Source organism: Coffea arabica, chromosome 1e (assembly GCF_036785885.1).
Source record: "Coffea arabica cultivar ET-39 chromosome 1e, Coffea Arabica ET-39 HiFi, whole genome shotgun sequence".
NCBI lineage: Eukaryota > Viridiplantae > Streptophyta > Magnoliopsida > Gentianales > Rubiaceae > Coffea > Coffea arabica.
This window is the reverse complement of record NC_092311.1, coordinates 11,941,781-11,967,985: the sequence shown is the minus strand read 5'-3', so window position 1 is coordinate 11,967,985 and position 26,205 is coordinate 11,941,781. Positions and strand designations below refer to the sequence as shown.

General features: G+C 35.4%; 2 protein-coding genes across 7 annotated transcripts; one reads left to right on the top strand and one right to left on the bottom strand.

Moving 5' to 3' along the window:
* The first annotated feature begins 784 nt into the window (after nucleotides 1-784).
* LOC113701278 (uncharacterized) lies at nucleotides 785-17,464 on the top strand. Of its 2 annotated transcripts, none has more exons than XM_072053408.1 (9): nucleotides 785-1,006; nucleotides 3,641-3,703; nucleotides 8,377-8,588; nucleotides 9,012-9,214; nucleotides 9,308-9,755; nucleotides 9,829-10,188; nucleotides 10,262-10,440; nucleotides 10,533-13,496; nucleotides 14,737-17,464. In XM_072053408.1, exons 3-9 carry the CDS (start codon nucleotides 8,387-8,389, stop codon nucleotides 17,302-17,304), a joined length of 6,924 nt encoding a protein of 2,307 aa, XP_071909509.1. In that variant the 5' UTR covers nucleotides 785-1,006; nucleotides 3,641-3,703; nucleotides 8,377-8,386; the 3' UTR covers nucleotides 17,305-17,464. The 2 variants fall into 2 exon arrangements, with proteins under 2 accessions (XP_071909509.1, XP_027077652.2); XM_027221851.2 differs by having other exon boundaries at nucleotides 3,605-3,703.
* Nucleotides 17,434-25,995, bottom strand: LOC113701285 (DNA topoisomerase 6 subunit B). Of its 5 annotated transcripts, none has more exons than XM_072053414.1 (19): nucleotides 25,546-25,993; nucleotides 25,346-25,398; nucleotides 24,740-24,837; nucleotides 24,528-24,633; nucleotides 24,217-24,354; nucleotides 24,010-24,061; nucleotides 23,726-23,790; nucleotides 23,373-23,479; nucleotides 23,162-23,264; nucleotides 22,850-22,935; nucleotides 22,495-22,691; nucleotides 21,708-21,823; nucleotides 21,496-21,581; nucleotides 21,326-21,398; nucleotides 19,523-19,614; nucleotides 19,202-19,340; nucleotides 19,012-19,126; nucleotides 18,781-18,935; nucleotides 17,434-17,815 (listed from the first exon to the last, which is right to left on the bottom strand). In XM_072053414.1, the coding sequence occupies exons 1-19, from the start codon at nucleotides 25,637-25,639 to the stop codon at nucleotides 17,669-17,671; spliced, it is 2,022 nt and encodes a 673-aa protein (XP_071909515.1). In that variant the 5' UTR covers nucleotides 25,640-25,993; the 3' UTR covers nucleotides 17,434-17,668. The 5 variants fall into 5 exon arrangements, with proteins under 5 accessions (XP_071909515.1, XP_027077666.1, XP_027077675.1 ...); XM_027221865.2 differs by having other exon boundaries at nucleotides 18,781-18,955; nucleotides 19,032-19,126; nucleotides 25,546-25,992; XM_027221874.2 differs by lacking the exon at nucleotides 19,523-19,614 and having other exon boundaries at nucleotides 18,781-18,955; nucleotides 19,032-19,126; nucleotides 21,326-21,418; nucleotides 25,546-25,995.
* Nucleotides 25,996-26,205: the final 210 nt, after the last annotated feature.

Genomic DNA, 26,205 nt, shown 5'->3' with positions numbered 1-26,205 from the left:
ATTAATTAAATTCATTAGAAGTTAAGAAGTCCCAATGGACAATTCCAAATTAAGCATGAAACCCAAATAAAAAGGGAGTCTAACAAAAGCATTTGATTAAAATGTTAAACATTAAATAGAATGAAAAAATGAAATCTATAATTTTCTATTGATCTTCTTAAGTTGTACCTCTTACTTTTAAACAAGATTTGTTGTTTGTATTATTAATAAACAAACTATAAAGTACAAAAGAAGAAATTCTAAAGAAAAAAAAAATAGTTTCGAGAAGTGGAGAAGAGTTGATACTTGAAAACAAACAGAAAAGTCACAAAATTTAGTCCCCTGTTTCATTCGTTAGATAATTTTTATAATTGCATTGATTAATACTCCTAGTAGTACAAACGATTTCTAATGGGCTGTATTGTCTTTATCTTTCTTTTACTTTTTTAATTGCATTGTCCTAATTCTATACAACAAGAGATTAGGTGTTGGATACTTGGATTGTTATAAGAAATTTATATTGAGAGAAAAGAAGAGCAGAATATAAACATTTAGGTTAATTTGAGAGGGCAGATCGGTGTAGTTTCAGCAAAATGTTTTAAATACTCCTTGGGGACGGCTGCCCGCCCGAGGTTCATATAGAATTTAGAACATTCCTTCCGAAAACAACGAGCATATTCCCCAAATTCTGACGTCCAAAAACTGCAGAAGCAATTTGCTGACTAAATCACTCTGCATTTTGAGAAATGATTTAAGTTTCTTGTTTTTCCCTATAAGATAGATCTTGTCAATTGGCTAACTATCAGTTAAGCTTCACATAGAATTTAGAACATTTCAGTTTCAGAACTAAACATGATTAGTGTTTCAAAATCTTGATTACCAAAACATTTGTTTTTGAAAAGGTATTTCCAAGGATAACGAATAAATGCCACTTTTAGCCCGAGTAGATATGTAGATTGTGATCTCTGAACTCCTTCAACCCCCTCAGCGCTTTAAAGAATCAGAACATTGCAAACGGAATCTCTAGGTAAATGTTCATCTATTCCTTCACTCTTTTTTTTCTACCATTTTTCAGTTCTTACAAGCTATGAGCAATTCTCACAAGGGTTTCATGAACGCCTACCTAGCTCTTTCTAACATTGAATTATTAATATTTCAACGTTATAGATATATTTTTTCAAGCCAACTTTGGATGGTTGTGGGTTTGCATTTACTCCGCTAGTTTATTAGACAATTAATTGTGGAAATGTAGGAAGTGTTAAAGAAACAAAACCTCCTCAATCTTCTTTTTGAGGCGTTGAACAATTGAACAAATAGTGCAAGTGGTTTTTCCTGAAGTGTTCATAAGCTCAGATAGAAGCTGAGAGTCAAGCTCCGTCTGGACTGCAATTAGATTAAGCGATAAGCACAAATTGTCAAGACCATTTCTCTTCTTTTTTTTTTTTAAATATTTTTCCATCAAGTCAATTTTTCAGTTGAAATTGTTAATCTCAAATGGGATGAGCCATGCAAAAGTAATTCGGGAACTGAAATAGCTTTAGTAATTCATATAGATTTTCTATATGTAGATGGCCAGGCTTTGTTAAATTAAAACTTAGATTGAAGAGGAAAGTCTGACAGGTACATTTAAAACCTTACAGGTTGTAACTAAAATTGTCAGAAATCTTAATGAAGGTTTCATAAATTACCACCATGTGTTGTGCAAAGTAACGTTTCATGCTGCTCTGAGCTCGATGACCATTAATCATGACTGAATCAATGCGTCAATAAAACTAATCTTCTTTTAGTTCTAAATTAATTTGATTAATTTCATGCTTGCAAAGATTTAAGACATTAATAAACAACATTTGGAGAATAACAGTTAAAGGATGTCATATTTGGCAAACGTCAGCGTTCGATAAGTTTTGTGAGTTACTAATAATCGAAGCACAACTCAGAATAGTAACTAGAGTTGAGGCTTTATTCGAAGTTTGCACAGTTAATTTCTCAAAACCAATGAAAAATACTAAAACTTTGGTCAAATAATTACGCAAATAATCTTTATTATGATGTAGTTTATACAAGAGGGAAGACTTCCAAATCGAGTAAAAAATTAGAGAAATGATGTCCTGATCATGCCTAGTAGTTGACAGACTCATTGACATAGACAAATAAATTTAGTCTATTTGGACTTACCAAAGAAACCTTCTGCATAAGGGTGACAATAAGTTATGTTGTATCGCGTTCGTGTAAATAAACTCATGACTTGTTTGTTATTGGATTGACTTATCCAAAAAAGCTATTAAGCATTTTACACATAATAATTGTAGTAACATGAACCCTATAAATATACACTTTATTTTATCTATTTATGTAACCCTTTTAACTCTTGCTATTAAAACCTTTTTAATGACAAAAATACACAACGAGTCTTCAAAGTTCAAAACATATAATGAAGTCCAAATTTCAAGGCTAATTATCAACCAAAACAAAATTTCTACTAAAATATAATAATACATAGTAATATAACATAGAACTTAAGAGTCTTCAAACTTCATGTAAACATAGTATGCAATAAAGTCTCGTAAGTACAAAACAAATGTCATAGTTTAGAGTTTTTAAAAGAAACAAAAAGTCTAATACTATCATACAGAAGACGTAAAACTTGCAACTTGCAAACCTATAATGCAACCATCCATCCTACAAGCCTTCATTATTCTCTTTATTTTTTAATCTTTGAAAGAAAAGCAATAACTTGTTACTAAAAAAAAATTTCAAGATAATTTAATAATGTTTAATTATTATTGGATCTGCATGTCAAATTGTAGGTTGACTCAATCCACCCCATTTGCATTCATTTCTATTACAGGTTGATCCAATAATAACACACTTCTACTCCAATCGTGTTAAACCTATTAATTTCGAGTCATTTTATAGTGTCATGTTAAAATTTGTAACCCCTATTTGTACAACTAATTTTTTTTATTTGTTTCTTTTTGTATAACTAGGTAATTAAGCTGGTCATCAACAAATTAAGCCCTCTTAGTTCTGTTGTCCTAGGTGGTTAATGCATTAATGGCGTTGCTTATACAAAGTATAGGGAGTTCTATACTTGTTATATTCCCATTGAAAGGATACGAAAAATAAATAAATTGACCGTGATGATTTAATATTTACCGTACCTTTCAAGCAAGCAGGAATTGTATGATGTTGTTGTTTCTTTAGGGAATTTTACTCTTTTTTAATGACCAATATCTTGATATTACATCAGAATAATGTCAATGAGACTAGTTTAGGACAGAAAAAGCAAGAATATTGAACTAAATTACAGTTCCCGATCTAGAACGCACGCAGACTTATCTAATCTATTGACTTGAATTAAGAATTCATTTTACATACTCAATTTTATCTGCTTTCTCTTAAGCATGTCATTCACTTCTTTAATTAATGTACAATTCTTACTTCTATATAATTGCATTTTTGGCACGTCCAGAATATATTTGACGTAGCTTTATACCATTTGCTCATACTCATACTCACTATTAGTGTTGTTGTAATCACAATAATTTTAAGTTTTCAACTATTCGAATCCACAATTGTGTGTCACGAATCATATGATTTGACTATATCAAATTATGTATCCCAGGTCTCATTTTATACTAAGTTCCTTAAGGTCTTGCAGCTGTTTGAAGAACCAGCCGTATTGCAAACTCAATTTTACTCTTCTCTTCCTGTAGACAACTTGGTAATCGCTCTTCTCTTGCTTTACTCTCTTTTTCTACGTACCAATCGCTACTCCTTAGGAGCTATAAGCAATTAAACATCTTTAGAAGTAATCCGTGTTATTAATTTTACTTCAAAAAAAAAAAAAACATAAGAGGTATTTTACATATTTATCGTGACACTTGGTGCTGTTAGTATTTTTTTTTACTAAATTTAATTTATGCATACTTACACTTAATGTTGATATCTTAGGGGGTAAAAATGTTGATATCTTAGACAAATTGGCGTGTTTGAATAAATTCAATAAAATCAAATCAATTCCATGTATTAAATTATATCTCATTCTGTGAATTTGCACACTCCTAATGTTTGGATCCGAAGTGCAAAAGTTTAACTTTTCATAGGAAGTTCATCTGCAAATAAGGATGCTACATGAGCATATGTTATCATTGTTGATCTATCTAAACTTAGGGTAAGCATTCAATGTTAGCTAGCAGGTCTTTAGAATTGTTATTTTTCTACGTCTCATTAGTCTTAAAAATTCCATTACTATATTTATGTTTCAATATCAAGTTCAATTAGTCCTTAGAAGTTTCTTTTATGAAACAATGAGTTTTATACTATATATATATATATATATATATATATATAATACTCTTAATTTGACCCGCAATTTTTACAGAATCATTCAACATAGTTCAATGAGAAGAGTCAACTTTGGATAAAATGAGTGACTAGACTAAACTGGTTCAGAAAATTAACTGAGTATTTATCTTCTAGAAATCATAATTTAAAAAATATTATATTGTTTACGATATAAGACATGCATTCAGAATAATAAAATAATTAATTTTTAATGCTATGCCAAATTAATGCGCAAACAGTATCCTTTATTTTTCCTGGTCTATGGGACAATGTCTTCTAGGCAAATTGGAAGACCAATTCTTCACTGAATATAACACAAAGAACAAACAAAATAATCTTCAATAGGAATGACGAATAAATTGACCAAATTCTCATGCAAGAAACTGCACAAACCCAATTATATACTAGTAATAACCTGTCTAATCTAGAAGTGAGATGCCATATCTCATCAAATTCAGCGAATTGACTAATTCTAAATACAATTTGAGAAATCAGTTTCCCAGTTGACTAATTCTAAGTGCATTTTGGGAAATAAGTTTCTTTTTTTTTTTTGGAAATAAGTTTCTTGTTCTCCCCTATATTTGGATCAGTTGCACTTTAGGCAGAGAATTTGAAAATTTTCAGGTTCACCCTTAGAAGAAGTTGTGTTACAAAACCTTTGTTTTTGGATGGTGATGCATTTAAGCTTTTGGTCTACCCTTTTGTCTTAGATCTTAATGATTATAAAGTTCATCAAAACACTAAACTATTCTCTCGTGATAAATTCTATTAAACACTTTCATTTTGAACAATTTGCTCCAATGCACTGCTTTGCTAGCTCTTTGTCCAATAACCAATTTCTGTGGTTTGACCAAAAAAGGCACACCAAGATTGCGTAAAACTTTTTTGTCCAAGTAATTTGTTGTAACTAGTTGTTTCAATACAAACAGGTTTCTGTAATTTGAAATGTATCTAACTGCTGCAATGTAATATTCAAAAGATCATTTGACAAGTGGACTTTGAAATTTGGATATAGAGCATAATGAGGTGCAATTTTTTTTTTTTTTTTTGGGTGCAGAGATTGGGTCAAGTTAGAAAAAGTAGACAAACATTGGAACATAAATTTTCTAAATTAAGAGTTTTGGATGTAATCTCTTGACAAAAAAAAACAAAAATACATAGATTAATTGTTTAAGGGCTAAAAATGGCATTTAATTGCCTGCTGGCATAATATAGTGAGCCATAATTTCCAATTTAGAGTAATTGATTTATGAGAAAGCTTTTACTTGGCAAAAAACAATACAAACTTACATATATAGAGAATAGAACTGCTAAACCAAGAGACAAACAATTATTTACTCATTATGGTGAAGTTTGAGGACAGTAATATTGCCATTTACTATTTGACAGCACAAAATGGTTTTTGAATACCTTTACTAATCAATTTTGCATACCAACTAGTGAAAATTGATTTCTAATACAAAATTGCACATTGGTTCAATAGATACAACTAATCTAGCAATGAAAATAAGAATGGAACGATTTTTCATTCACTTGAATACTTTTTCGCACTAAAGTTTGCAAAATTTGTAATTTACATTGCAAAACTATTTCCCGATGTGACGTGTATGATTATGGAGGAAAAATGATCAAAACCTTCTTAATTTCCACTTTCGTGGGATTGATTAGTGAAAAAGAATTCAATCAAAGAAAGGCACACATATTTCACGAGTACAAATAGCTCAATTACTATATGGAGGACCAAAATGTTAGTCATGCACTCATGTGCTTATTTCGTAGAATAACAAAGCAATTTTGGTGCCCGGCAACGAAAAATGGTTTCTTAAATACTCTAATCATCAACTTTTGAAAAATAATTTCTGAAAAATGGAATGGTAGAATAGTTTTGCGGGTACAAATCATCAAGATGTTAAAACAAGAAATGAACCATTTTTAAATTAATTGTGTAGTTTTCTTGATTAATGGTAGCAAACTTTTATAATTTTGAATTGTAAACCTATTTCATCATTCAGTTGAAAATTTCTAAGTGACATAAATTAAGTAAGCTAGAAAGTCTTACTAAAAAAATTGAAAAAAAAAACTAGAAAGTCAAGTACCGGTAGTTACGTCACAATGATCATTGAGAATGTAACTGAACTTGACATGTATGCTTACATTTGGCTGTTCCCTGACCAGATCCTTACATTTCCACTTGCGTGTTTGACCATCAGCTTCTTGCAACGTAACATGACTTGCATGTGTAAATAAATGAGTCTCATCTCTTGCTTTAGAACTAGAAATATTTGGAACAATTAAATAGCTTCTTCCCCATTGCAAGTTTAATTGCTAGGCTACATCTCGAGGTATGTCTTCTTAATTTGATCTATTGTGCTTGCATTCTTTTGCTTTCTACAAAATCATAAGTTGTTGTGGTTGTTTACATGATGAAATGTTGAGTGTACACAAATAGTGAAATGCTATAGTTGTAAGATGTAGTTGGCGTATTATTTGCATTTAGTATTCTTTGAATTCGCTACAAATTTTTTAGTTCAATTTTGTAGAATCTATGTCTTTTTTTGAGCAAAGAAAAATAAGAGAAAAAGAAGACATTAGATTCTATGAAATTGAACTCAAAAATTTGTGGAGAATCTATGTCTAGTCAAATGCTCATTCCATTTTGTCTAATTGTTTCCAATGTTGTTGTCTGATGATGTTAGGCAATGTTGCACTTGAGAGATGGAGGGATATCAGATAGACTAGAACAAAACTGATGATGTCAGGCAATGTTGCACTTGGGAGATGGAGGGATATGAGAAAGACTAAAACTTTTTGTTCTTTATTTTTTTTGTTATAGTTTTTTCGCTGTTGCTTCTTGGAAAATTTGATAAATAGTCGCCAACATATTTTGAAAATTTCAATTTCTTGTTGAATATTTGAAATGGAGCCATATGGTTATGAATGTTTTAAACTCATAAGACCATATTCCCTTCTATTATATGGGTTACACGTGTGCGTTAAGAAGAGCATGATTAATTTTTGTAACTCTTTCTTAAAGTTTAGGAATTGCTTAGAAATTATTTTAAATTTTTATTTTTTTTATTTAAAATTTTAAAAATTTCATTTGTGTCCTTATATAAGTCATTTTTCGCCTCCATTCCCCAATATCCCGTTAAAAGTTTAGAGAAAAAAAACCTCCCACAAAGTACCCCATTAATGCACATTTCTAAGTAGAACCACTCTAGACTTCTTTTTTTTTTTTTTTTTTTTTTAATCTTCATCTTCTTTTATGATTTATTTTTACTAGGAATTACATCTTCTTTAATGCAAATCATCATTTTAATCTGAAGTTTGAAATACACATGGCTTTTCTGGGAGTGGACAACCAATTCAACAAACCTGTGAAGACAAAACTTGTAGCGTATTTATTGGAAGAGAAGCTAAATTTGGCTATTTCGGAGGCAAACGTTTTACACATAAGGTGTTAGGAAGGGTTGCCTTTAATCGAATACAATTTTGTTATCCTTTAAAGTACTTTCAATGAACATTCAAATTAGAAAAGACTTGCAAACTTAAGCTTTAATCAGAACATCAGTTTATTTGTTAAACCAATTTGGAATAAAAAAATTTACTTTTCTAGCATTGCAAAATAGTTAATTTTTCAATTTTGTGGACTTCTCTAGAAAAACACTTGTTCTGCAACAGAGGAGCATGTTAAAGTACTCCTACGTTACTATTCCTAGTTTAAAGAGTTAAGATAATTTTGCTTGTCACTGAGAAATGTTAAACCTGCATCCATAGTTTTAGAATCTGAAGGATTACACTTTTGATGATATCACACATATTGAAATAAACCGAATATTGTGTTTTTCTCGGAGGAAATATTTATAATTCGAGTATTTAGACTGGCATATCAACAGTAATACTTGTCAAGCAGATCCTAGTTTTCTTCATAATACTATTAGAGAGGCTACTTGTTAACCATGTCAGATTATGATCAACAAAGCCATGTAACATGTCGCATTTCAGTTATGTACTAATATTAGTAATTGATTTTGTGCTTGAATGTTTTAGTTGGAAGAATATGGATCCATCAGTATCAGTTGATGATTTGTTCTCAAGATTGCACCCATGCTTTCCTGTCCAAACAAGAATCGCAATAGTGGGAGCTGGTCCGAGTGGATTATCTGCTGCATATGCTCTATCCAGACTTGGTTACTGTAATGTGACAGTTCTTGAGAAATATCAATCTGCTGGAGGAATGTGTGAATCTGTTGACATTGATGGTATGACTTAAATTCACAATGTTGATGCTATATCCAAAAGTAGTGTCCTTATCAGTTCTTTAGGCATTGTAAATTGTATGTATAATTCAAGAATGTCTATTTGTCTCATAGTAAGATGCTTAAATTGACTAACCAAGATTTCATCTTCAGACTGTTTGAGGCCACAGAGAATAAATGGGGAGAACTTAAACAATATATTGATCTTTCCTGAAATTAACCTAAATGAAAATAAGAAAACAGATAACAGATAACGAATGTAGCTGTACAGAATCAAATCTTATGTAGTTCAGATTATTAGTCCATTATATGATAAGTTCTGTCTGAATTTTTTAACGATCACTTGAAATTCATTTGCACAAGCTAAAAAGGCCATGACCATAAAACACTTGAAACTGATTAAGAGATTGCAATGTTGTCTTACAGGAAGGATTTATGATTTGGGAGGTCAAGTTCTGGCTGCCAACAGTGCCCCCACTATTTTTCATTTGGCAAAAGAAACTGGGGCTGAACTGGAGGACTTAAATAAAGATATCTTCGCTCTAATTGATAGTAGAGGAGGAACAATTCGTGACATGAAATTGGTGGATGACTATGTCTCCATGATCTCTCTTACACTGAAACTTCAGGTAAGTTATGACTAGGCCACAAAAGACTAGTACAGACTACTGTTTTTAATTAGTTTGAACTACTGATTTCTGTTTATGTTCCCCTCTTTGCAGGATGAAGCGAAAGAAACTGGTCATCTTGGGGTGCATGGTGTCAGTAAAATTGCTTCAGATTTATCTCCTGCCTTTCTCAGGAATCATGGCCTAAAATCGTTTCCTAAATCAGTATCATATGGTTTCACAGCTTCAGGTTATGGATTTGTAGAAGACATGCCTTATGCTTACGTCCATGAGTTCACAAGGACCTCCATGGCTGGAAAAATCCAGCGGTTTAGAGGAGGTTACATGGGTTTCTGGCAGAAGTTATGTGAGCGCCTGCCTGTAGAATTTTGCTGGAACACTGAAGTAATATCAGTTAGGCGCAACTCAGATGGCATCATTCTTAATGTTAAAGATGAGAATGATATTGTCCAAGTTATGGAGTTTGATAAAATAATTATCTCAGGAGCTTTCCCTTTCAAAAGTGGAAAGATTTACAGATCACCTTCCACGAACCTTCCAGGTTTGTTGAACTAATAACATGTATAATTCGCTGCTGTTATTTCTTTGCATTATTTAACAGGTTTCAATTGTAGGAAGTATGAATGAGTGCCTGCACATGAGCATGCTTGAGAAGGAGTTATTCAGTAAAGTAGAAACTATCGACTATTATACCACCGTTTTGAAGACAAAGGGATTGGAGCATATTCCAAAGGGATTTTACTACTTTGAAGAATTTATGATTGATCCTGCAACTTTAGGAAACCCTGTTGCAATGCAGAGATTTTATGGAGACACGGACATTTTTCTTTTCTGGTCTTATGGAAATTCTTCTGATATCAGGGGTTCAACTGTTACTGATCTTGCAATAAATGCTGTAGAAAATATGGGAGGTCAAGTTCAGAAAGTGGTTTTGCAACGGCAATTTAAGTACTTTCCTCATGTCAGCAGTGAAGGTATGTGGGTAGATTTAAGGTAAAGATGCCTATTTCGCACTAAACATATTCTGATCTTTCCCTTCTAAAACAGATATGAAGAATGGGTTTTATGATAAGCTGGAACATGAATTGCAAGGTCAGAATAGCACATATTTCATAGGTGGGCTCATGGCATTTGAGCTAACAGAAAGAAATGCATCCTATGCAATGGCTCTAATGCGGAAGCACTTTGCAAGCAATACTCCTGTGCCAGATTTTCCATATGTTAAGGCATGAGATTCCACTTCACTTCGTATACAGCTTCATATTCTAGAGTTTCAATTAGCCACCAATTATGCTGACTTGAAGCTTGTTCTTTGCAGAGACTACTTCCATTGAACTCAAATAGGCTGGCATTATCTTGTAAGCCATCAATTGTCCCTGGGATACAATTTCCAGATCTCCCTTCCCTCAACAGCTATTTGAGACACTGGGCAACTCATACTGTTACTCAAGATAAGATTCTTTACACATGGATCAATGAAAAAGGAGACAAGGTAGCTCAGAGAACATTTAAAGAAATGGATACAAATGCTTCAGTCATTGCCTACAAGCTCTTAACAAGCCAAAAGCCAACTATCAATCCTGGTGATAAGGTTCTCTTAGTCTATCTCCCTGGCCTTGATTTCGTTGATGCCTTCTTTGGGTGTTTGAGAGCTAGAGTTGTCCCTGTACCTGTCATTCCTCCTGATCCTCTGCAAAGAGGAGGACAAGCACTTCTCCATATCAGCAACATTGCAAAAAGGTGCAATCCAGCTGCAATCCTATCAACTTTTAGTTATCATCTCACTGTTCGTGCAGCTTCTGCAAAGAACATGATTTTATTGAATGGGAAAAGCAAATCCTCTCTTCACTGGCCCAATCTTCCATGGCTTCACACTGATGCTTGGATCAAGAAATCCATAATTTCTGCAGAATATAATGACATGGATGATCTCAGTGAACCTAAATCAGATGAGTTGTGCTTTCTTCAATTCACATCAGGTTCCACTGGGGAAGCAAAAGGAGTCATGATCACTCACGGTGGGCTAATCCATAATGTGAAACTTATGCGAAGAAAATACAGGAGTACATCAAGGACCATACTTGTAAGCTGGCTGCCTCAGTACCATGATATGGGACTGATTGGTGGACTTCTTACAAGTATGGTTAGTGGGGCATATGCCATTTTGTTCTCACCAATGACATTTATCAGGGATCCACTGTTGTGGTTGCAGGTTATCAGCAAAAATCATGCAACTCATAGTGCTGGACCAAACTTTGCCTTTGAACTTCTTGTTCGAAAATTAGAATTGAACAAGGTACAGAATTTTGATTTGTCCTCCTTAGTTTTCCTCATGACTGCAGCTGAACCAATTAGGCCGGCTACTTTGAAACGATTTATTGAGCTGACTCAGGCTTTTGGACTCTCCCAAGAGGTAATGGCTCCTGGATATGGCTTAGCAGAAAATTGTGTATATGTGTGCAGTGCATATGGAGAGGACAAGCCAATTTTGGTTGATTGGCAAGGACGTGTTTGTTGTGGTTATTTCAATCCAAATGATAAGGATGTGGATATCAGAATCGTAGATCCTGAGACAGGTAAAGAGCTTGAAAAATCAGAAAATGAAGGGGAAGTTTGGGTTAGTAGTTTGAGTTCTGGAGTTGGTTACTGGGACATGAAGGAGCTAAGTGAAACAACATTCAGAAACAAGCTTGACAACCACTCAGGAAAGCTATACCTGAGAACTGGAGATCTGGGGCGAGTTATTGAAGGCAAATTATTCATTACTGGAAGGATAAAAGATCTAATCATCATCGCTGGACGAAATGTTTATTCCTCAGATATTGAGAAAACAGTTGAGAGCTCATCTGAAATTCTTCGTCCTGGCTGCTGTGCTGCTGTTTCTGTTCCAAGTGAGATCTTATTGGCAAAAGGCATATCTGTTCCTGATGTTTCTGACCAGATTGCCTTGGTTGTCATTGCTGAGGTTCGAGAAACTAAGTTCTCGTCACAGGAAGTTGTTAAGAAGCTTGAAACCCGTGTGGCAGAAGAACATGGTGTCATTGTCGCTGCAACTGTACTGATCAAGCCAAGGTCCATCAGCAAAACTACATCAGGAAAGATAAGGAGGTTTGAATGTGCCAAAAAGTTCATCGATGGGACATTGAGTGTAATAGTTGAGCCAGCAAGTAGAGACAACAAATCAACTCCTAAGTCTAAAAGAAATTCATCACATCCTCAAAAAACAAGAGATCTTTCTTCAACAATGGGTACTGTCAGTAAAAAAGACATTATAGAATTTCTCAAGGGGCTGCTATCCGAGCAGACTGGAATTTCTAGTGCTAAGATCTCCACCACTGAGAGTCTTGTATCCTATGGTGTTGATTCCATTGGTGTGGTACGAGCAGCTCAAAGGCTTTCAGATTTTCTTGGAGTTCAAGTTGGTGCAATCGACATTTTTACTGCAACTTGTATTGATGACTTGGCGAATTTTGCTGAAAATCTTTTAGTCAAATCCCGCTCTATTCCTACTTTGCCTGGTTCTACCTTGCCTGGTTCAACTGCTACACAAACAGTACCAAACCGAGCTGAAGTGGATTTCAAAGTTTCAGAATCACAAAAGTTGATTATTTGGATAGCCCATCTTATTGCTCTTGCTTATATTTCCTTGTTGCTGACATGTCCTGCATACTTGTCAGTTCGTGGTTATACAGTTCTTGTCTCTTGGACACATCCATTACTTCAAAGAAGTCCTCTGATTGGATACTTAATTTCCCTTGCATTTGCTCCTCTATCTTGGATATTCTGCATTTGCTCGACCTGCTTCTGCATAGCATTGTTTGGGAATTCAGTTTTGCAGCCAAATTATTGGTTGTCTCCAGAAATTTCAATTTGGTCTCTGGGATTTGTTAAATGGTGGTCACTTTACAAGGCTCAAGAAGTTGCTTCAAAAATTTTAGCAGTACACTTGAGAGGAACAGTTTTCTTAAATCACTGGTTCAGGATGCTTGGAGCTAAGATTGCAACATCTGCTGTGATTGATACTATTGATATCACAGACCCATCTTTAGTCTCTATTGGAGAAGAAGATGTTATTGCGGAAGGTGCATTGCTTCAAAGTCATGAGGTGAGAAATGGGATCCTATCATTCTCTCCAATCCGAATGGGCCAAAAATCCTTTGTCGGTCCTTATGCTGTAATTCAGAAGGGAAGTATTATCGGAGATGGTGCTGAAGTGTTTGCCCTGCAGACATATGAAGGCAACGGAGACTGTAAGAACTCAAGTGCCAATGTGGTCCAAAAGGTAAGTAAAACCTACAAGCATAAGGTTTAAACTTTATTGCAAATGTGATTGCTTTTATGGAATTGCCTTGATTATTTTGCATTCTTCTTACCTCCTTGTTCACTCAGAACTAACTGGCAATCTAAGAAAATACATTTTATTTTTCCATTCAGCTTTTCTGTTTATGCTGGATCTGAATTCACATTTGGTACAAATACAGCTAACCTTTCAACTTCTTGTGCGAGTAATTTCATTAGTCATACCAACAAATTGGAAGTTCCTGTTAAGAAAATCTGTCGTAGTTAATTAAGCTATGAATGGATCTAAAGCGTAGAGAAGCTTTTGATGTTTCATTTTAGTTACTATAGATGCTTTTTACTTTTTAATAAGGAATGCTCAGCTTACAAAATACAATTCAGACCCTAGACACGCATTATGTAAAGCAACATATCATGCAAGTCACTTTAATGAAATCAACACAATCCGAGTGTTTCATTTAGGACATTTTGACTAGACACCTCAATCGTTTATTACCAATATTCACAGAGAACATTTTGAGCAGACACCCGAGCTCGTGTCTCAGCCTTCCATATCACTTGACATTTCAAATTTTTTATTTGAAGCCTGTAGGTATTCTAGTTTCTTCACCTTGCTTCTTCTGTAGGATTTAGGTCTTTCTTTAATTATGTGGATTTGTTCTTTTGGTAAACTTTTTACTTTTTCCCAACAGATATGCAAAATCCAGAAATCTACTTGTTTCATGAACTGAACCTTGGATTGACTTTGATTACTATTATTTTGGTTTGATTCTATTGGCAACTATGAACAAAAGAACCAAGTTTATAATGGCCTTTTCTTAAAGCATATCCTATACCGTATCTTCTTTGTCATGTTGCCAGCAGATATACACATGTTATCCTGATGACATAATGGCAGAAAATGTTGGAGAGATAGATTGACTTTACTGTGACAACAAACATTTCTGGATAAATAGATTTGCCAAACTAAATATCCATGTTTTTGCGTTCTCGTCTATTGACTTCTTTTATGAATGTTCCATTTGCATTATATTCTCGGCAATGTTTTTTGAAACATATGAATCTCAATTCTTGAGAAACTCAAATCATCTAAGCACAGATGCCATGGGCATGAAAGATTATCTCATGTTGTCTAAAGTAAGAATATGGATCAAAAATCCAATTTTTTTCATTTGGGATACATAAACTGACCTTTGTGTTTTCTACATTCATGATGGCTTTAGGGAAAACTGTGTGAAGAAACCATAAGAAAGCCTTCCGGAAGTGAGTCTACCATTCAGTTTTTGGGTATCTACATGGTTAGTTGTCTTAGCAGCTTATCAGCAGCCATTATCTATTTATTCTACATTTGGATTTTTGAGAAGGATATTTCACTTGACCACTTCGGATACTTTTGCATTTGTGGGGCTTTTCATTGGTTGCCTTATACAATGGTGGCCTATGCAGCTATTTTCGACAGTGCCCCTTCAAACCCAATCATTTCTGCCTTTTTAGTTGCTGCTGGTTATGCAGCTCATGGCTTTATCCTGAGCATCTTCACTGGCATCTTGAGTTCTTATCTTCAAAGAGGAGAAGCAAATGAAAAATATCTTAGCTCTTGGTTTGCTCACCGATTGAATGTTGCTTGCCATGTAAGATTCGCCAAGTTCCTCTCAGGAACAGAGGCTTTTGCCATGTATTTGCGTCTTCTGGGAGCAAAAATTGGTCAGAACTGTTCCATCAGATCCATTAACGCTGTTTTAGATCCAAAATTGATCTCAATCGGTGATGGTGTACATTTGGGTGACTTCAGCCGGATCACTCCAGGATATTACTGCCAAGATGGATATACTTATGGAAAAATTGAAATACAGGAGAACTCAGTTCTTGGGAGTCAAAGCCTCATCCTCCCTGGTGCTGTGGTTGAGAGAGATGTAATTCTTGGTGCAATCTCAATTGCTCCCAGCAATACAGTTCTTCAGAGAGGTGGTGTATACTTAGGGTCGCAAGCTCCAGTAATGGTCAGAAACATCATGTATTCCTTGGATGAGAGGATAGAAGAGATGGATGTGAACTATAAGAAAGTTCTAGGAAATCTTGCTGCAAATTTAGCTGCCACAACCCTGAAAGTAAGATCAAGGTACTTCCATCGGATTGGCGCAGCTGGAAAGGGATCACTTGTTTTCTATAAAACCATACCAGGCTTCCCAAACCATAAGATCTTCTCTCCTGGAAGGTGTTACCCCATAATTATCCGCCACAGTAACTGCTTGAGTTCTGATGATGATGCTAGGCGCGATCCACGTGGTGCAGCAATAAGGATCCTGTCAGAAGGAAAAAGTCCTTTACTTGATTTGACGCTGAAAACAGGCAAGGCGTTCCACGCTCGTACAATAGGTGATTTTGCTACCTGGCTCGTATGTTCAGCTGCTGCACGAGAAGAGCATGTAAAACATGCTCCTCATGTACGGGATGCTATGTGGGGATCTCTTCGACAGCCAGACTCTTATGCTGAACTTCATTACTACTCCAATTTCAGCAGACTATTTAGATTCGAGAATGGACAAGAAATGTATGTCAGATTCAAGTTGAGGCCCTTCAACAAGAACATCGCTGAGGACTCGGGCAAGGTGGAGCCTATGGGTATACTTCCACCCGATACTGGTTCAATCCCTAGAGATGAGAAAGACACTCGCCCCCTACTCTTTTTAGCTGAAGATTTCCAGTGTCGCGTGAATTCTCCTGACAAGGTCCGTTACGTTCTTCAGTTGCAAATTCGGCCTGTTCCTGAGGATGCAAGTATAACTGAGATTGCACTAGACTGTACCAAGCCATGGGATGAAACTGAATTTCCGTATATGGAGGTGGGAGAGATAATTATTGATGAAATGCTGACCAAGGAAGAATCGGATGGCCTGGAGTTCAACCCATTTTTTCGATGTCACGAAGTGGATGTCATCAGGGCTACATCTTACAATCAAAGTGCCTCACTTGATCATGGCCGTTCAGTAGTCTATGAGATATGCCAACATTTAAGAAACAGCAAGCCACTTCCAGAGACATGGAGGATTTTCCTGGATCGAACTGATGTTAAACTGGATTTCTCAGGCTGTCCCATGGCAGCGAAGTTAGAGAAAAAGGAATTGGGCAAAGTGACATTGGCTAGAACCTGGTACACGACACTCTGGCTTACGTCCGTTCAAGCCCTGCTGCAAATTTTCCTGCCATACTTTCTCTTGGGACTAGTGATCAATATCCCATTTAACTGCATCTTTTCAATAAATGAAAGCAAGAAAATCTGGGTGTTGCCTTTGTTCTGGGTTTTCTCGGGACTTTTAGGTGGACTTTTATGCACTCTGACCAAATGGATTCTGGTAGGGAAGAAGGAAGAAGGTGAAACTGTTCTGATCTGGAGTAAAGCTACCTATATGGACACCATATGGCAGGCTATAAGGACTTTAGTTGCAGAATATTTGATGGGAATGACAAGTGGATCGTTTCTGTTTGGGATTTGGATGAAAACTCTGGGTTCAGAAGTTGCTTGGGACCAAGGAGCATACGTAGACAGCACAGAAGCTTTGCTCAATCCTGAAATGGTGAAGATAGAAAAATACGGTTCTGTAGAAAGAGAAGCTTTGCTCTTTGGACACATCTATGAAGGTGAAGGAGGCAAAGTGAAGTATGGCAAAATTGATATTGAAGATGGTGGGTTTGTAGGAAGTAGAGCTGTGGCCATGCCTGGTGTGACTGTGGAAAGTGGGGGAAAACTTAATGCTCTCTCCTTAGCCATGAAAGGAGAGATTGTCGGGTAAGAGATCCCCGAGCTGTGGAATGTGATGAAATATGAGTTTCACATACAACAAAAATGCTGCAGATGTTATTACGCAGCAATAGAGGAGGCAAAATTGAGTTGGCACTCCCATCTTTGTAACTTCTACCAATAAAGAATCAACTAATCTATTTCATTCGAAATTCAGGGTTCAAAGTTGAAATAGGTTTAATACAGCAACGTCATTTCCCTGACTTTGATAATGGATTGGGATAGAGTACCTATCTAATATACCTTGGAAGTTTGAAGTAAACTCAATACATGTCTGGATAAGTAAACAAGAAGACTACCTGTAAGAAAGGAGAAAAGTTCCTCATCCCTTAACGCAGGGTTTTGTATAAAATTATCTATTGGAAAAGTCTGAAAACAAATACAGGACTCTGGAAATCAACAAATTTACTTTCTCCTTCCAGTGTTTGTATATAGATATTTTCCCTGGGTTCCTCATTCACTCCGCTTTGTGTGGCATATTCCAGAGCCATTTCATAGTCCACCTGGAAAAATAGCATTAGTCAAATGGAACCAAAGATGAGAAATCATGTTCCAAAATAAAATTAACATCTAACACAACATAGAGAGATTGAGAATTTCTAGGACGGCATTTTGCGTACTCCCCTGTTATGTTATAGCTCAGAGTACATATCCTCCAAATTTTACCAGAGGTTGGAGATGTCAAGTAATATCATTCATGGTTAGCTGGCTGACGAGCTCAATAACTGTTAGCAAAGGTTTCAGAATGACATATGCCAATGCCAAGTTCAAAGAAAGTTTGGGGCCGAAGGAGGTCAGGCATCAAAAGTTAAATTACAGGCATCAGATATATGCTTTTGATATCGCGGGAAACAAAACTAGTGATATCAGCTGCCTCACATGCTTTGCAGCCAAAAGAAAGGGAAAAACCCTTGTATTTTCTCACAACTGAACATTAAGGGCTGATAAATAAAATCTATCCAGCTATTAATGGATGTTTTCCCATAGATATTGGCTAGCATGTAGCAATCAAAATAATCACATGAAAACAAACAGAGCACAAGAAAATAAACTGGCATTCCACCAGTTAGAAAGAAATTTTTTTATGTTTTTGGAAAAAGGCCAGTAGTTCAAGGTGCTTGTGTACCTTCAATATATATATATATATATATATATATATATATATATAGGCTTAACGTATATTCATGGAAAAGCTAAAGGAGTAGCATTGGATCATATTTTTGGAGAACTGAAACGGAAGAGGTGGCCAGAAAAGACAGGTTGATAAAGAAATTTTGCCAGGAAAAAGGAAAAATCAAGTAGATAGTAAATGTTTATGTTTTCGAACCAAATAAACTATGCACAGGAAAATAAATTAAACAATAATTGACCATTGTCAAGCCAGAGAGACAACATAAGATAGACAAACAAGAAAAATGCTTATGCCTATTTGAACAGAACTAGAGGACAATAATATAAATCAGCTCACCTGTTCGACATGCTGTGCAAGCTTTTCACCAAGTGTTTCTCTTGTAATTATATGATTTGAAACCTTATTCAGAACTTCTGCATCCTCATTAGTATAACGCTTCCTTTTAGATGCATGCAAATGTGACATCTCTTTCAGAACGTCATATATGGCACCTGTAACATTAGGAATATACCTGCAGCCAGCAGAGATATAATTCAGCTTAGCAAGTACAATGCTAAGATTAGTTACCATTCAACCAAATGACGAACTTGCTCAAATTTCGCTTCCTCTCCTGCTGCTCCCGAGCCTGAATTCTTTTAAGGATCTTGGATTTCAGTTGAGTACAGCACTGCTGAATGGATGTCTGTTTTTATAATAGTGTGAGGCCCCAAAGAGTTTCTGACCACTGCAAATAGTATTCTTACAATCTAACCTATACCTTAACAGCAGCAGCTATCTCACTTATGTCATCTCCAATGTATTCCTTCCCGGTCCCTTTAAAAGGTATTTTGGTGCTTACAATGCTGACGAATACACCAATCTTGTCCTGCGCCTGGTTTATTTTGTAGCTATTCCAACTGAAAAACAGAATTCAAACCAAATTTTGGCTAAAACATTATAACTTATTCCTTTCTACGCATCTTTCAGTGGGAAAGGAAAAATGCCCAAAATTATGAACTTATCCTTTTCTACATTAATATAGCAAAAAAGAGATATACTACAACCAAGAAAAATGTCTAAAAATTATAGCTTATCTTACTTAATTCTCTTCAAAGCAGTTCGAGTGACAACATCAGCACCTTGCTCGAACAGAAGTGGAATCCGGTTAGCAAATCGGAATATGTTCACACCCTATAATAACCAGGTTTATGTAAAGTTTAAAAAAAAACACACACACATTCATGTTTACTTAGAAAGGGTCAACTGGTCCAGTAACTTGGAAAATAATCGATCGAGAAGAACCAACAAAATTGCTGTTCACCGTACTAAGGGACAAGATATCATACAATTAAGAAACTAGATATGTTCAATAGATTGGCAAGCTACTCTTTGATCAAATCATAAAAAAGAACTTGACAGAGCATCAATTTGGAACAGAGCTAAGGTTTCTATTGACTTCAAACAAGGGCATGGGGATGCATTAATGTAGCCAAAATCTATTGCAACATAATTAAGCCGACCTAGAAAAGTGGAGGGTCTGTGAATCCCAAAGTTATGGGAGATAACTGATGAAAATTATATACGAATTTCCAAGTCCTGGTTTTGTCTATGTCTGAAGGTTTCTAGCATATTTAACCCCTATCAAATGACATCAGTTGAGACTTGAAGTAAAAGAGTTATCTCATAAGTATTACACATTCATCACATCACATAGCCATGCCAAGTTGTATAATCCAAAGAGTATCATATTTCTACATTGATCTCCATCAAGATTTTCTAATGATCATGCTGACCTCACTAAGAATTTACACACATTTGCAATCCCTTTTTTTTTTTTTTGGGGGGGGGGGAGGGAGAGAATTCTGTTGTTGGCAATCCAAAAAACTTTCTTGCAAGTTAAAAGTTGTTCATGCGATCAAAAGACGTTCTTTATAAATTCTGAAATTAAACCTACAAAATTGAAAGACAGAAGACCATAATGGTCAGTTCAAAACATTGATGGCTGAGAACCTACAGCTTCAAAAAAGTTTGAGAGCAAATCCAGGTGAACCTCGGAGAAGTCAGAGGAGATCACACAAGCTTATCCTCTTAGTATGCACTTTAACTTTGGACTTCATTGTAAAGGAAAGGAGTGGAAAGATTAAAAGATTTGTAGGAATAGAGTTTCATCAATCACTCTTAAAAATTGTCATCACTGTTCTGTTTTCTTTGACTTGTGCATTCTTTTTACAAGGCAAGGACAGATAAAGACGAAGGTAACGAACAATAAATTTTTAAAAGATCCCCTTTCTTCTCCTCAAGGAAAAAGGTTAAACTGAATTACTGAAGAACTTGGACACAATATTTGAGATTGTTTTTCATCATTCTGGTTTTCAGTATTACATTTGGCTCATTGTAGCGTGCTTGTGGACATGATGAAATAGCCGTTTCTAACATCAATATTTCAGGCATTGTAATACGTTCCCTCACAGATCAAATCTTAACTGGACTACTACAAACAGATTAAGGAACTTGCTACTCTACTGTGCTTGATCCATGTTAACCAAGTCTCAGAGACCAGACGGTTGAAGTCCCATTTACCCATTAGTCAATCCAATGCTGGTGCAACTTTTGAGAGACCAATTGAAAATTTCAGCTTGAACTTTTAGAAAATAAAACAGGTTGATTATATCATCCTAGCAAGATATATCACCATTTCTCAAAAATCAGGATTATTTGATCAGAAATATAAAGCAATTTGCCGCATTTACAGTCATGAAAAATTTTCAATGTGTGGGTAAACCACTAGTATACTCAATTTCATGTTCCAAACACAATATTTGGATAACATCATGAAAACAAAAGTGGACCAGATTATACATGTATTACCAACAATCAAAAATAGAAGAGATCAAGAACTAACTTGCTTAACATCTTTTCCACCAACACTGACTCCAGCTTCGACAAGAAAGGGGTGGCCTTCAAATACTTGAGCACTGAGCAAGTTGCAAACCCACTGTTCAACTTCCACTTTTATATCTTAAAAGTCAACAAAAGTAATATTGATTTAGAAATGCAGCTAAAAGGTACAACCTTCCTGAATAAGTAGCAACCATGTCTGGATGTAACTCCTTGATAATTCCCAAGCGTAAGTTGTATTCCCCTGCAGGACTAAGACACTGCAAAAGGCTTAGAAATTGGAATAATTTACAAACAAAATAATTGAAAAATCAGCCAAAAACATATTGTTCTAAATAACAAAAGCAAGAGCAAAGGTGTGTTCTTTAACAAATGGATGAACCTACATCACCACTTGGATCATCAAACTTGGCTTGACGAAACAACTGATGGATACGAACTATTTGCTGCGAAGTCAGTGACTTGACCAGCATTTTGTGACTGAAATCTGGTCCCATTTCCCCTGAAATTAAAATGCTAGATATATCACAGTCACCTTTTTTTTTTTGATTTGTGAAGGAACTCATGAAGATCTCATCATATACTCATCAGTAACTGAATATCCATTTAAAAGATACCAAAACATGTTCATTCAAGAGTTACAGAATCAAGAAAATATACACCATGGAAGGAACTGATTCGTACCAGTTCAACTAACCAAAGTTCACTGTCATCCAAGGCATTCATCTTCAGAATATACATTTCTTTTTAACTCTTTTAATAAAATTTTTCTTAAGCCGTACATATATGAACAGCGGCCAATGAATATATTCGGCACACTATAAACTTAAAGCAATTATACTCATAGATAACCCTTTGATTACATCACCATATATATGTGTGTGTGTGCACACAGTATGCATGTGGGTTGTAAGTATATTAATTTCAAAGGTTGTACTCATAGATAACTCTCTCTCTCTCTCTCTCTCTCTCTCTCTCTCTCTCTGTGGTATGTATTTATACATATATATTTACATATGAATATCTGTTTCAGCATGATTTAGCCAACATAAATCTGCTCGCACTTTCACCAACCCGTGGAAGACACCAATTCACCAGATATTGTACAATAACATGAGCATTTTTGTCTTCTCAGTTGTATAATCAGACATCGAGGAATCAAGTTTGTCTTACCAATTAGTCGCTCAGCATGAGATTTACTAATGTTCACAAATTCATGCTGAAGGAATTGCAAGAGATTCTGCTTCGAAGTCTCTGCAATAAGACGCTTTATCAGGAGCAAATCAACAGCTGATGGATGGTACTTGGTCTCAAGAGGAACCGGAGGCATTATGTCTGTCCTTCTCGCAAATTTTACCGTCACATTTTTACTTTACAAAAATTGAAGAAATTATTAAATCAGTGATATGAATCTCAAAAAACAAAAACTGCATCTCTTTTAAGTGTGTCTGCATGTATGCATGAATCTATACATGTATGTGCCCATAAGTGTGTTCGTGTATGTTTGAGAAAGAGTGAAAGAGCATACTCTGGTGCATCTGACAGAAATCTGAAAAGAAACTCAGCATAGGGTGTTATAACAGCCATTTGACGCATGTAGTGCAAAATCTTGGACTGCAACAAAGTAAAAAACAGTTAGCATGAGAGGCAAAGTGTACATAGTTCCAATTGGCCATCTTTCCACACCTAAACCCCAATACAAAAGGATAAAAGAAAAATGACAGAGCAGTCTCACTTAGAAAATTGAAATGTTTCTGAAGGGTAATTGCAAGTGCATGTATTGTGCTCAACTTGAATTAGATCCAAAGCATATGAATTACTTCACCTAAGAAATACATACACGATATGTTGTCCAATTCCCCTCAATAACTATCTGAATTTCAGCTCCATGCCACCGCTCCTTCTTGTCTTGTTTTTCATGTACATGAATGTGAGGGATGTTCCTAGCGAAAGATTAATCACAATAGTGTACTATATTGTCAAAGTAAATACAAAATATAGACATGTCAGGTAATGATAGCCCAAATTGCTGGAAATAGAGAACATTGTACCTATGAATATCTATGTCTAGCCTGCAAAATGAAGTATAATTTTGGCCCTTCATTGATGATGTGATTTCAATGGGAAGTCCTGTACTCATCTTGGACCAAATTAGGGCCTGCCAATGTCAAAACATACATCAATTTCTAAATCAATGCATGACAGAATTAGCTCAAAATCATTTACAACTAAGCAGACATGCAAAGGCAAGTCCAAAATACTTCATAAACTCCACTTTTTAGCAATTACTATTGTCTTCAAAACAAAAGCAACAGACAAAGCCATAACCATATTGAGCATAACTTACAACCTTTAGATAAAACATGGTAAAAGAAAAGGCTCAATGCCAAAAATTCAAACCTACCATCTTAGCACCAAGACCAAATTTTCCACGAGTCTGCTTCAAGCCATATTTTGTCCCAGACAAAACTGCATAAGTATATATAACTCTTTTAAATCCAAAATCATGCAGGCATTATGGGAAATTAGATCTCACATCAGGAATTTTACCCAGCAGCATAGGCAACTAGCAGTAAAACAACAGAGAGAGGGAAGGAGGGAGGGAAGGGGAGAGAGAGAAAGAGAGAGAGAAACTCAAACGGATTCACAAGAGTTTGCTGCATAAGATACAAAACATAATGCGTATACCTCGTCCAAACATATTGGGGATATCATCATGGGGCATCCCTTTTCCATTATCCTGGATAACATAGAATGAACTTTCAGTGGAGCCTTACCACAATCAGTTCTACAAAGTTCTATGTACATCATAAAAGATAGATCAATGCATATGGCTCTTTACATGATAATGAAAACAGAAAAAGGCTGTAGCAGCTCAATACTTTTGCATCATACCTTACAAGTCACCCTATAGTATGAGGTTTCACCACGACCCTTCATGGCCTTTGAAGCAACTGGCTCTTTCACTTTTTTTCCAAGATTAGCATTCTTTGCCTGTATCTCCTGAATGCGAGCTTCCTTGGCAAGTCGTTTCTAAAAATCAAAGACAATATGACATTATTTCAGTGGACAATATTTTAGTGGCAAGCAAGTTTCATCGTTCATGCTATGAAAAAAAAACTATATAAACTATTCTGATTGCTTGGACCAAGTGCAAGTTTTCCTACACAGAACTCCTTAAATTGATGCTAAGTTCGCATACACACCTCTCGAGCCTTGGCCGACTCAAAATCATCATATAGCTCTTCATCAACACGTTCATGTTCAGCAAGCCCAATCATGGAATTGAATTTGCTTCTCACTATCTCTTCACTAGAACGGTCAAAAGCTCAGATCAAAATCAATTTGCAAAATAATTAAGATTATTTGTTTCCAATTTTGTCAAGGAAATCCGAAAAAAGATGTTCAGTAAGCTCACATCGTTATTTCAACAATAGGAAGCTTCGAGATTGACTCTGCAGAATCAAGCGCATTTTCAACAAGCTCTCTTACAGTTGTGTATAAACATTTTCCCGGCTGAATAAAATAAACAAATTATCAAAATCCATTCAAGTCATTAAACAAAAATGCAGAACACCTTACCCCGTTCAATAATAACTTCAAAACTGATTATTATCCCTTTCTTTCATTTGTTTCTGGAGCTAAGTTTCTACTAATTCACAAATAAATGATTCCAATCACCGCTCTTCCTTCCCATCCAATATCAAATATTTTCTATCTCCGCCTAAGTACGAAGAAACACACAAACATAACAAAAACAACAATCATTCAGCAAAATACCAAACAAGCACGCTTAAACTCAACACGAACTCTCCAAATGCAGGGTTTTCAAACACATTGCGGATCATTTCATTCTACCACAAACCTTCGAATTTCAGCTGAATGCATCTCCCTAATCTGAAATTGACATCTCCGTCCACACTTCTCACAAAAATTACAATTACACAAACACAGGCATGCACTGCCACTCTCAGATTGTGTCTGTGTGAAAATGAAATACCCTATTATAAGTAAATGAACTTACATTGTCAAATCCAGCAATATTCTTATTATCTGCAAAAAACTCAGCTGGAGACTCTGCATAAATCCCACCAAAAAAAAACAACAAAAAGAGAAGAATCCCTTAAATTAAAATCAAAATAAAATAAAATCATCACCCAGAAGAGAGAAAAACTCGAAAAAACACACACACACACACACACACAAAATAATGGTTGAACTTACTCTGTTTGAGCACGCTATCTTTGGGTTTTCTGGGAGTCTTTGATTTGGATTTCTTTTTTCCTTCTGGGCTCTCACTACTTTCTCCAATCTCCATTAATTCTAGAAATTTTCCTTCCTAAAAATTCACCTGAAAACTTTGAAATTGAAAATACATAGTCTTAAATTTTCCTTTTATGCTTCTGGCTTGTTTGATAACAGGCTAGGGTTTATCAGTTATAACTGATTTTGGGAATTTAAGGGAAATACTAAGGTGCCTCTCATCTGTTTTGCTAGTGATGGTATTTTTGCTTCCTTGAAAGAGCCGATGATTGATCTAGAATCTGGGCCCCCGTTATCGAAGGGTTTAAATGGTCCTATAGAGGAGGATATCTAAGAGCCGTTGGATGGAATTCTTTTGTCATATTTGACGGTCAGCAAGTTGAAAGGAAATGATTGACTACGGTGAAGGAGACATCCGAACTTCTCCTTATTGCAATGCATTAGTCCATCTCCCGCCTTTTCTTTTCATCTCTTTTTTCTTTTTGTTTTCATCTATTTTCCTTGAAATGAATTTTTTTTTCGAATCAATTTTTTTAAGCAGCATCATTATAGCATTTTTTTTATAACAATTAATAGGCATAAATCATAGTTATTAAATCCGGTCTGACCCGACAGTTCAAC